The sequence below is a fragment of the Lissotriton helveticus genome, chromosome 9 (assembly GCF_964261635.1).
Source record: "Lissotriton helveticus chromosome 9, aLisHel1.1, whole genome shotgun sequence".
NCBI classification, from domain to species: Eukaryota; Metazoa; Chordata; class Amphibia; order Caudata; family Salamandridae; genus Lissotriton; species Lissotriton helveticus.
The window spans coordinates 133827316-133839595 of record NC_136070.1 but is presented as its reverse complement, the minus strand read 5'-3'; the positions used below and the strand labels follow the sequence as shown (position 1 = coordinate 133839595).

At 44.6% G+C, this 12280-nt stretch overlaps 1 protein-coding gene across 1 annotated transcript in view; it reads left to right on the top strand.

The window, feature by feature from the left end:
- The window catches only part of CAPN3 (calpain 3), a 396758-nt gene that overhangs the window by 290748 nt on the left and 93730 nt on the right, over positions 1 to 12280 (top strand). Inside the window, exons 12-14 of the mRNA XM_078659629.1 lie at positions 6370 to 6381; positions 7310 to 7518; positions 8799 to 8835. Of these exons, the coding sequence (XP_078515755.1) occupies positions 6370 to 6381; positions 7310 to 7518; positions 8799 to 8835 (258 nt within the window). The remainder of the gene's footprint in view (positions 1 to 6369; positions 6382 to 7309; positions 7519 to 8798; positions 8836 to 12280) is intronic.

Here is a 12280-nt window from a genome sequence, read left to right as displayed (position 1 = left end):
AGAGAGTGCAAGAAGACAAAGAGACTGATTGCGGAGATATAAAGAGAGACAATAGTTGGACAAGCACATGTAGGAAGGATGGAACTCTGTTCGCACATATCCATCTCTCTCTCTCTTTCTCTCTCTCTCTCTCTCTCTCTCTCTCTCTCTCTGTCTCTCTTTCTTTCCTTTGTTCACAACAAGGGGGGAGATGTCGTGCCGTGGGGAATGGCACTAGGACCGGGTGGGATAAGAGATACCGGACACCACATCCGGTCAGGGGAGGGGACCAGGGGTCAGTAAGGATGAGGACCTCGGAGCAAGAGGTCGAGGGCAACGAAGGACACCAAGCATGTATCTGATAACCAAATAAAGATTGTATTGAAAAGCCCTACCGTCTCCTGTGTGTTCCTGGGTCGGGGAATACGACAATTACCGTCGCGGAAGCAGGACCACTCGACTAGAAGTCAGCAATCCTGCTGCTCTGATTACAATGCGACCGCCTTCACTGCAGTCGCAATGTGTATATTTTCTATTGTGGGGTGTGCTGGGGGTTGCAGCACACGCTCCAAAAGAAAATGAACTCTTTAAAAACATCCGTGCAGTGTCGGGCAGGCAACATGCAGTGCCTGAAACATGGTGCACAGATGGTTAGGGGGCACCTCATAGCGGAGAGCCAGGGGAAGTGGCAAGTAAGAAAGGCCACAGAGATATACTAATGAGGCGGGCAGAGACAGAAAGAGGAAAAAAAATAATGAAGAACTCTGGACAAGAGGAAGGAGGAGGGATAAAGAAGGAGAGGACGATGCAGAAGGAGGAAGAGGAGAAGCGTGAGAAGCAGAGCAAGAACACTATAGCAGGGAGACGTGTCGGGAGGAGGACACAGAGGAGACCACAGATGAGAAGGCCCAGCAAGAAGACCAACACTCCGGGACGCCAAGACAGCCCGATGGCGACCAGCCCGAAGTTGAGGAAGAACACACCAGTTGCGAAGCAGAGGAAGACACATGGTATGAGGAATGGTGGGTGCTTAAAATTTCCCACCAAAACTTAGGAGAGCTTGGCTTGCACCCGGGTGAGTAAAAAGGGGGGGGGGTTTAATCAAAGAAATGCACAAACTTATTTTCTCTTCCATGCATGCTGTTTATTTTTAATGTTCAGAGAGGCATTTATTCTTAGGTTATATCTTTATGTTCGCCCTGTGAGGACCTATATTTGTAGATATCTAGTGACAGAGTCACAGGGGTCCAAGAAACTTTTCAAACTCACTACTCAAAACTGTTGAGGACACACCAATCCGAGCCAGGGGCAAATACCACACAAAATGGAAATTGGGGGTATTTCTATGTCTGCTTTCTGGTGGGTGGCACCCTTTTCCCTGTACCAATTGTTGAAGGGCCATAAGGAAATTAGAAAGCGAGGAGAAATGGCCTTAACAGAAAGTAAAGGAAGGCAGAGATATAGAAAAGACATAACGCAGAAACACTTGCCTGGGTCTTCTGTTTTGCTCCGAGTCTCACCGGTGAATCTGGAAACAAAAGAAACAGATTTCACTTAGAGAAGTGTTGAGCCCTTCTGCAAATACTACATCCGAGTGATACCTGAGAACAGTCACTTTTATCTACTATTGTTTTGTTCCCCTTTTTAGGTCTCCTGGCGTTTAACAGCGCGTCAGCGCTGTGTCCGCCAGGAGATCTATTGTTGCTGACTCTGCTTCCCAGGAGACAGCACCTGCCGCGCGCATTTCGCAAAAGGCGATCGGCGCAGGCCACGCGCGCGCGAACGCGCTCGCCGTGGCTGTCTCCTGGGAAGCGCAAGCATACCCAGGCACACCTCCCCCTGCACGCATGCGCAAACACGCACACATACACGCACGGAGAGACATCCCCCCCCCCCCCGCCGTTGCACACACAGACACACACACACGCACACATACACGCACACATACAGGCATCCCCCCCTTCCCCGCTCACCGGCACTACGTTCTGTTGCAGCCTCCGACCGACCGACCGCGGGGCTCTCCCATGCCCCGCGTCACCACTGCTCCTCCAGGCACTCCGTGGGCGCGGGCTTCACAAAACGGAAGTCCCGCCCCACCATAGGTTTCGTTTTGCGCGCACGTCTTGTTTTTGTACTCGTGCGTGGTGACGTGCCCTCGGGGGAGGAGGAGGTCGTTGTTTTGGGTTTGCGGACAGTCGCAGAATCGAAAGCAGACTTTCAGTGAGTGTTTTTTTTCATTTATTGCCTACCTCTGCCTATCGTTGCCTCTTCTTGCACCTCCTCTTCCTCTCTCTGCACGGCACCTCCCTTTCCCCTCCCACTTCCTCCGATCTTGCTAGGTGTCTATCCTCTCCCCCTGCCATCTCTGAACTCAGACTGGATCGCAGTTTTCCCGTTTTATATATATGGTCATTACTACTACCTTCTGGTGGGCTTCCCCACTCCATGCTCTCTTCGGTGTTGCTCATTTTATTGATCCTCGTCCCACTGGGTCTCTTCCTGCCTCGTCTCCCACCAATTCACTCTTCTCATCACCCTATTTTCCTTTACTTTTTCCGTGACCTACATGTATAGCCCACATTTATTTACCTTAATGTGTAGCTTTCTTATTCTACCTACTCTTGCCTCATCTAACATCCTCGCTTCTTACTTAGTTTTAACCCCCATTCTTCCCACTCCCCGCTTCTCTCTGTGCTTCCTTCTGCGCACCCCATGCCATGTTCCATTTTGTCCAGATATGATCTGTGTTATCAGGCCGACTGTGCTGTTTTGAGTAATCAAAGGTATGTGCTTTTTACTGACATATGATTAAAAAAAACGTCGTTTAGAGAATTCAAGTCGGTGTCAAGTGTTGTCCATGTTTATACCCCCTGGTTGTTGGGTTCTCGTCGACTCTAGTTTTAAAGGTGGCAAACTTTTGAATACCTTTCCATTCACTTTCAGTATTGACTTTAGTTTAACGGCTTTCAGGAGGTTCTGAAGAGCACATTAGTTAGGCTGCTGAAACTTTATTTGACCATAGGTAATCCTCCCGTTTTGTTTTTTCAGTCGCATGTACTATGAGAGTGACTTTAACGTACCAATCATGGTACACTTTTTGAATGCCTCTGTGGCAAATGTACAGATCGCTCGTTTGTATGGCATCGACAGACTGGATTAAATTGGCTGACTGGATAGGCCTTTCGGTCAGTCCGAATCCCCATTTGTGAGGAGTGTATTCTTTTGTACAATAAATGCCCAAGCGCATGTCTGTAGAGTGTGGCAAGCATAGTGGCCTTGTCGCTAAAGATGTGAAGGAGCAAAAGGACGGACTGGAGGGACCCGGTTTTCAATTAATTGTCAGGCTGCATACAACTGGGCTTTCTGCACTTCGTCTAGGAATTTGACTGCTGCATAGTACTGAAGATGTTTTCCTGTTAACTGTTCGTATTTTCGTTTGCTTGAAACGCCCTCTGCGTTTTTTATATAGCTCAAGCAGGCTGTGTATCCGGATCAAGGATCTGGCAAATACTATTGTACTGGGTGGTTGTCAGAGCTTGGCACCCAGCCGGTCTCCTGCGAACTGGCATGACCCTGCCTTTGGGTGGGACGGGCAGGACCAAGATCTGACAAGGAACCATACACACCCGGAAAGGGTCAAGTACTGTCTGCACTTCAATTATCAGTAGATGTTAAAATAGGTGTTACATTTCTGGCGCCTTTTTGTACTTAAACTGTGCAACAAGAGAGCTCTCCGAAATTGGGAGCAAAGCTTTCATCTCTTAACAGTCTCTAAATGAAAGTCAATTTTTCTTTCCTTTCATAGGGTTGCATTGATTCTTTTAAAGTACTTTGTCACACAAAGGCTCCTGTTTTTCCCTATTGCACCGAGCTATATAAAGCATGTGATATTTATTTTTGGATTGGGAATCAGCAATTGTTATGCAAAAAAATGTGATACATGTCAGTGCAGTTTGAGATGTCCAGCTGTTTGTTGCAAAGGCGCTGCGTACTGACTTACTACTATACATTTTAGGTCTGGCGTTAGCCAAGTGCAGCTGACTTTACTACCTTGAGATATATTATATATATTTATTCCGGCCAGCCCTCTTCATCCAATGCTCTGTTATTATGGTAGTGAGTGCAGAGTAGTGAGTGCAGAGTATTGAGTAGTGAGTGCAGAGTAGTGAGTAGTGAGTGCAGAGTAGTGAATGCAGAGTAGTGAGTGCAGAGTAGTGAGTAGTGAGTGCAGAGTAGTGAGTAGTGAGTGCAGAGTAGTGAGTGCAGAGTAGTGAGTGCAGAGTAGTGAGTGCAGAGTAGTGAGTAGTGAGTGCAGAGTAGTGAGTAGTGAGTGCAGAGTAGTGAGTAGTGAGTGCAGAGTAGTGAGTGCAGAGTAGTGAGTGCAGAGTAGTGAGTGCAGAGTAGTGAGTGCAGAGTAGTGAGTGCAGAGTAGTGAGTGCAAAGTAGTGAGTAGTGAGTGCAGCGTAGTGAGTAGTGAGTGCAGAGTAGTGAGTAGTGAGTGCAAAGTAGTGAGTAGTGAGTGCAAAGTAGTGAATAGTGAGAGCAAAGTAGTGAGTGCAGAGTAGTGAGTGCAGAGTAGTGAATGCAGAGTAGTGAGTGCAGAGTAGTGAGTAGTGAGTGCAGAGTAGTGAGTAGTGAGTGCAGAGTAGTGAGTGCAGAGTAGTGAGTAGTGAGTGCAGAGTAGTGAGTGCAGAGTAGTGAGTGCAGAGTAGTGAGTGTAAAGTAGTGAGTAGTGAGTGCAGCGTAGTGAGTAGTGAGTGCAGAGTAGTGAGTAGTGAGTGCAAAGTAGTGAGTAGTGAGTGCAAAGTAGTGAATAGTGAGAGCAAAGTAGTGAGTGCAGAGTAGTGAGTGCGGAGTAGTGAGTGCGGAGTAGTGAGTGCGGAGTAGTGAGTGCAGAGTAGTGAGTGCAGAGTAGTGAGTGCAGAGTAGTGAGTGCAGAGTAGTGAGTGCAGAGTAGTGAGTGCAGAGTAGTGAGTGCAGAGTAGTGAGTGCAGAGTAGTGAGTGCAGAGTACTGAGTAGTGAGTGCAGAGTAGTGAGTGCAGAGTAGTGAGCTGCCTCAAGTGAAGTACTCTGGTACCCAAGGATGACTAGCAAACAATATTATTCACAACATTGCTTACTATTCAGCAACATTTGACAGTTTGCAACTCATCTTTATACAACAATTCAGAGTTTGATAACAAATTAATGTAACACATTGTAATGTACAATGCCAATAGCTCAAACTTTAAAGCTGGGAGACCTATTGCATTGTAAATGCTTGTTCCTGTTTGGCTTCCGAACGATTATTGTAACAGGCCTAGGGGCCAAATGTATCAAAGGGTTTTACCCATTCTGTGTCTATGGTGTCATGACCTGACAGTAGGGGCGACTGACCAGTGAGCGCTAGGACCCTGTGGGTCCCAAGGAAGAGTGACCAGGTCACCGGACACCAGATCCGGTGAGGGGACAGGAAGTGGCAAGGATGACGAGGACAGAGGACGAGTACAGACGCGCCCATGACCAGCTCTGTAACAAGTGAATAAAGAGAATTAAATTACCAACCTGTCGTGCTGTGTTTTGGTGTGCCCCAGGCCGGCGAGGTAAACACGACATATGGGAAATTGTGTTCATACATAAGGCCCCTAATGAAGTAATCATTCGCAAATCAGACAAGCCTCTGAATATCTATTTCTGCCCATCCCTCCAACCTCTGTCAAGTTTCCCCAAAACATGGAACAGAGACAACTGGTTTGTTGTGTGCCTTGTCTTTTTATCAGCAACCCTCTGTCTTGGTTCTTTGCTGTCAAACTGGTGGGGTGAGGTCCAGGAAGGCAATTTCCCTGAGTGAAGTCATTCTTGGGCCAATTGTAATAAAAGTCTGTGTTCAACAATGAGTTTTGTTTTCGTTCATTAGTCAAATGTTGCTTTTATTAATCAGTAAAAAAATTGCTTTGTGAGATGGGGGCTGCAAGATGTGAACACGGTCACCACTGAACCATACCAGTCCTAAACCGTCCTACACTACAGCCAGTGCATAGCCCACAACATTCACTCCTGCTGTCTCACGCCTGTCTAATTCTTTGTACACAAACCGTTTAGCAATTTAACACTGAAAAAACTCTCTACTAACTACACTCAACAAACATAAAAAAAACAACATCACTATAAAAGGATGGTTCCTCCAGTTGGATAGATGGCCTTTACTGCATCCTCATGAAAGGGTTCCCGGAGAGAATGTGCTCTGATGCCAAAATAGTCGTGGTTGGCGCTATACAAATGCAAATATCTTAACCTGGACCCTGTTAATCATGAGATTAAGCTTGAAATCTGTGTGTTGTTATTCTGGAATCAAATCTGAGCCTCTGCCAACATTTCTAACGCCTGCTCTTCTTTTCTTTTCCTCCAAGGTGCCAAAAGAGGTATGAACATACAGTGCCAGAGGAAGAGACGAATATCCTGTTGTTTTATTCCTCTCTCTATTTACAAACTATCAACATCAAACCTTGCTTTTTCGTGCCTCTTCCAAATGCATGTTTCATTTGTTTTCGTTCATGTTTATATTTGTTGTTTTCAGTCACCACTGATGTTTTGGTATACAAGCATTTCCGGTGCTTTTGGAGCAGTTTCAACTGTGTACCACTGGTCTTAATCAGGTTTTATTTATTGAACTCCACTTTGCGACTCAAACCCATCTTCGCACGTAAACTGCACTAACAGCTAGATTTGGGAGTTTAAATGTAGGTTTGGGGTTTACAAAACACGAACTTACTCTTGCAAATTGATTTACTCAATCGTAAAATTACACCAGTGTGGTGCAATTGTATGTCAGGTAACCTGCTCACAAGAGAGTGAGCGTTCCAGGGTGGGAATACATTGAAAAAAAGGTGCGCAAACACAAAGAAATGTGCAGGTTTGTGAGTATTCACAATTCTTTGTGAGGAACAACCACCCTCGGTACGATTGGAGGTGTACCTCTTTCAAGGGTAGTAGTGAATCTGTATCGGAACGAGTTAGAATACCCCCAACTTTGTTACTAAAGTAGGGGAAGGCACTATTCTAGGTGGGAAAAATATCTTTCATGTGGATAAAAATAAGAAAACAGTTTAAATTGCAATATACACCAACTACATTTACTCATGGGCAAATACTTTCCTAGATAGCAGCTTCCCAAGAAAACTCCTGGAACTTTTGTGAATTCAGCAAAATCTTAACGTTACTAACTTTACTACCTAACATCGAAGTAAAGCAACAGATGAACAGTTTAGCATCATAGCATTTCCCAAGTGGTGTGTGATTATTCCACAGATTCTACGTTGTGTAGAGACATTGTCTAAACCTTTCTTCCAGATGCACGGCAATAAACAGCACCTTCAAAAGGATTTTTTCCTCTACAACGCTTCTAAGGCCCGGTGCAAGTCGTACATCAACATGCGGGAAGTTTCAGAGCGCATCCGACTTCCACCCAGCGAGTACGTCATCATCCCATCAACCTATGAGCCGCACCAGGAAGGCGACTTCATCCTCAGGGTGTTCTCGGAGAAGCAAAATCTCTCAGAGTAAGTTCGAAAGTCAGGGGAGAGCGCCATATCAACAGAACTGGGTATCTAGATTTGAAAAGGAGGTGTGAATAGAGGTAAACACTTGTGGTGGTGTCACATAAGTATTGTCGCACAACGTTTCTGCAGTCTCCTGTGTGACTGGAAACTTTTCCATTGTTTAGTGTCTACTCAAAATATGACTTTTGTGATAGACCCATGCCATCCATTGAGCCTCTGCTGTTGCTGCTATCAAAAACAAGCGCTATTTGCGGTGTAGAGTGTAGTGACTCCCTCCTTGACCTCATTTGCGCTATATAGAACCGGAATAACACAGAAAAAAAACATTTAGCTGCCATTATTCACCCCTCACCATCTCAGAGCTTAAACCGGTAGGTTCTTGAGTGGTCACCAACAGAAGTCGTTCACAACTGTACTATTAATAACGAATAGTACTTTACATTTCGAATTTTCTATCAAAATCTAGTTGTCTTGTGGATTATTTTAAAGGGGCTAACCAGGGTAGAGAAAAAAGTTCTCTTTGCCCCTTCCTGCATCTCTTGCAGTCTACAAAGGGCATCTGAGGCTGTTCCTTTGTTTGATAATGCACACTAGGGTTTTGAGACCTATTGTGACTTAAGTCACCCGTTGACCCACCTCACCCAGTTTGGTTTTATTCATTGATGAGTTTGGGGAAGGAATGATTTGGGTGACCATGGTGGATGACAGTCCTATGCAGGTCTACTCGGGTTAATCTTAGGACGAGCACCTCACGCAGACCAACTTGTACCAATGATGGGCTGGGCCGACCATTTACTGGTTGCGTTCCGTCTAGACCCCCAGTCTGAGAGTATCTAAGGGAAATTTCATGGTGGTCAGGTTTGAGATGCCATGGGGGAATTTCTCAATGCACTGACTTCTTCCCAACGCCCTTTAACCCTTACTCGCATTTCCTCTGAACCCCAATCCATCAGTTCATCTCAGTACAATTTATACAGCAGAAAAACTTAAAATGGCAACTAAACCACAGTACTTCCATGTGCCTTACGCCTTCACCTCCGTAATCCACCTCATCTACAAGCAGCAGCTTTAATGATATCACTGCCACCATTTCCAAATGTCTCTTCAGGGTAGGGTCTCTTGATGGTCGCTCTCAGACAAGAAATACAATGTGTTTGTAACGGTATAGCTTTGGGAATTGTTTCTGGTGCATACTCCTGCAAGCATCCACTCACTGGACATGTTTCTTATTTTTGTGTTTAAGAAAACCATCTAAAATAATGATGTTTGTTTTATTTTAGGGAAGTTGAAAACAAGATTGAGGTGGACCGCCCAAGTGTATGTACTGCTGCTTACCAATTTATAGAGATCTGTTTACAGAAACAATGTAAATTGTGAAAACGAAATTCAGATTAAAAAAAATGAGAAATGATTCAATGGAAGCAGAGGAAGAGGTGCTTAATTTATTTGGGAACGTTTTGGGACCTTCTGCATAGTCAGTAATAGCCATGTTATTGTGGTATTTCACTTCACAAGTGGCTTTATTGATCATTTATCATTTATAATTTTTTGCTAGATAACAGGTCACATCAATATTATGATATCAAATAGATGAATTGATCCATTTTCAGGCTGGTGATCAAATATCTTTCACCTACTAGCAGCCTCCTTTAACAAAAAGAGTCAAATGTGTAAGAAAACAAACATATTTACAAACAAACATTAATAAGTGCAGGTGCCCAAAGTTTCGCTAGGAGCCAACCAGCCATTCTGTTGACTACTGTGATTGCCAAATACCAACATTGCCATGGCTTGATTCTGACTTATGCATCTTTTTTTACCACCTTCCAGTTTCTGTCTCTTCGTCCCACTCTTGCAAGTTCTTTTACAATTCAGTTTTGCCTATTGTCTCTTTTTCCGATATTTCACTTCCTCTTTTCCATTTTCTATCTTTCACTCTCTTGCTCGGGAGCAAAGCCGGATTATCAAAAATAAGCCTCTGTCCCAACAAATGTGTACTGGTACCCACCACTTGCCACCAGATGCACAAACTAATCATTGACATAGAATGATCTACATCAGTTTCTTAATGTAGTACATGGCTGAAACTGCTTTGTTATCCCCAGTTGCCGTCTTCTTTTTTTGGCAATCCCAGAGAGGTCTAACTGTCTGGAGTTCTAGTTAGCATGGGTTATGTAGTATGAAGGCACATCTACGGGAGTTTTGGGAATAGGTCTCTACACCCTACTTCCTTTTTGTGAGTGTATCCACACTGCAGATACAGACCGTGAGAGGGAGCTGTCTGACATTAAACCTGTGCGTTGACCAGGTGTTTGCACAATAGGATGCATCATACAACCTTTTTGCTTTGTGTGATAAATAAAGTAATTACACAGAGTACAGCTGTAAAGAATTCTGCAACCACTCCTAGCAGTAAATGCAGCCATTTATTATCTTGCCTTTTATTTTTTATTTTTTAAGTGTTCTAGTGTGGACCTTTACCATTTTAGAATGGTAAATTAAAAAACGCCTGAATGCATATTGGCTTTGCTAATGATTTTTTAAGGTGGTGCTAAAATTAGTAGAAGTTTGGGTGCCAGGTGGAGGCAGGGCAGAGAAGAACGCCTTGGCAACAGTCTCCCTGTCAAGGGCTGTTAGAACTGAATGTGTGTCGTTATCCCGCAGTATTATTTCCCCGCAGGGAATCACAACGCGGTTGTTACAACGACCGTGCTGTGATTTCGCATACCATTACACCGCAAGTCGTAACAACGACTTGCGGAGGGGGGGCGCTGGATGTTGGAATAGTATAATTTACTATTCCAACTTCATACTATGCGGACAGTAGGGAAGGTGTTGGATTTTAAATCTTTAAATCCAACATCCCCCCCCGCAAGTCGTTGTTCCGACTTGCAGAGTAATGGTATGCCGAATGAAAATGTGGTCGTTACAACGACCGCGTTGTGATTCCCTGCGGGGAAAAAGTTTCGTGGTAAACGTTGTTTACTGTTGGAACCATGTCAGTGACGCCGTGATATAAGATGGCTCTCTTATGCACAGTTATGCTTTCATTGTGTCACTAGATGCATGGCAACAGTCAAATGTAAAAATATTCTAGAAACATGCCCGCTTGTTTTTCTGCTTGAACTTCAGTTGGTGATTTTGCTGAATGTTGCTCAATTTTAGGATCCTGTTTGGTGGGTCAGTGATTGCAAGTTTCTTTGCCTTCTGCTTCAGAAGGGTTTTTCCATAGTACAGTGGTTGCTTTGAATGTAATCCTGAGCTCCACCAGAAACTAATGGAGAGCTTTCGGGATCAGGTTTTACTTTTGCCTTGGTTTTTTTTGGAGTGGGATTCAGTCCAGCCTCTTGAGTTTGTCCTCACTGCAGCTGGTTCAGGAGTTTAATACTTGCTTCCTGGTGCTAAGAGTGTTTTTTTAATTTATGAGCACTATAATGTTATGTTATTTTTGTGAATTTGTAGAGTTTGGATACTCACCCATGAAGGTATCCAGGTGCTGAATAGGGCAGGCTTGAGTTGGAGGAGGAGATCATGCCTGCTCCACCTGGAAGAACCATGTCTTGAGGTTCCTTCGGAAGTCCATGAGGGAGTGTGAGGTTCTGAGGTGTTAAGGGAGGTCGGTCTAGGTCTTGGCTGCAAGGTCTGATAAGGAGCGTCCTCCGCCTCTGGTCTTCTTGTTGCAAGGGAGGTATGCTCTTGCCTGGGATGCAGATCAAAGGTGCATGGTGGGTTGGTACAATTTGAGGCTGAGGTAAGCTGGACCGGTGTTGTGGAGAGCTTTGTATGCGTTGGTAAGTAGCTTGAACTTACATATTTCCTGGACTGGGAGCCAGTGGAGATTGTAGAGGTGTGGGCAGATGTGGTTATTTCGTGGGATGTTCAGTATGAGTCTGGTGGCGGCATTCTGGGTAGTTTAGAGTCGGCCTAAGAAATGGGCTGGGATGCCCATGTACAGGGCTTTTCTGTAATCAAGTCTACTTACAGTAAGAGCCTGGTTGACCGTTCGTCTGGTGTTCAGTGGGATCCACTTAAAAGTCTTGCATAGCATTCACATGGTGTGGAAGCATGACGAGGAGATGGCGCTGAACTGTGCTCATGGAGAGGTTAGTGTCCAGAATGATTCCAAGGTTCTTGGCATGGTCCACAGGGGAGGCCAAGTTTGGGGGACCACCAAGAGGCATCCCAGTGGAAGTGGTTGTTGCTGAAGTGTAAGAAGACTGTAAGAATTTGGAATCTAGAGTTTGGAAAATGTAACAGTAGTAGAAGGTTAGGGGGCCACTGGTTTCAAGGCAAGAGACATGCTTGTGAGAGAATGTTCTGGACGATATCAACTTCCAGATTAAAAACATCTGGCTTTAAACTATGCTTATATCCATTCCAAATATAGCAACTGGGGACCACCAAGAGGCATCCCAGTGGAAGTGGTTGTTGCTGAAGTGTAAGAAGACTGTAAGAATTTGGAATCTAGAGTTTGGAAAATGTAACAGTAGTAGAAGGTTAGGGGGCCACTGGTTTCAAGGCAAGAGACATGCTTGTGAGAGAATGTTCTGGACGATATCAACTTCCAGATTAAAAACATCTGGCTTTAAACTATGCTTATATCCATTCCAAATATAGCATACATGTCCTTCTCCTGCTGACATTACAAAAATGTATGACCAGGCATGAAGAGGGGGAAGGCTTTAAGTCATGCTGTAATTAGGGAATGTGGTGACTAATGGCACTGGTGGATGTGAGATACAAATTGGCATAAAAAATTACT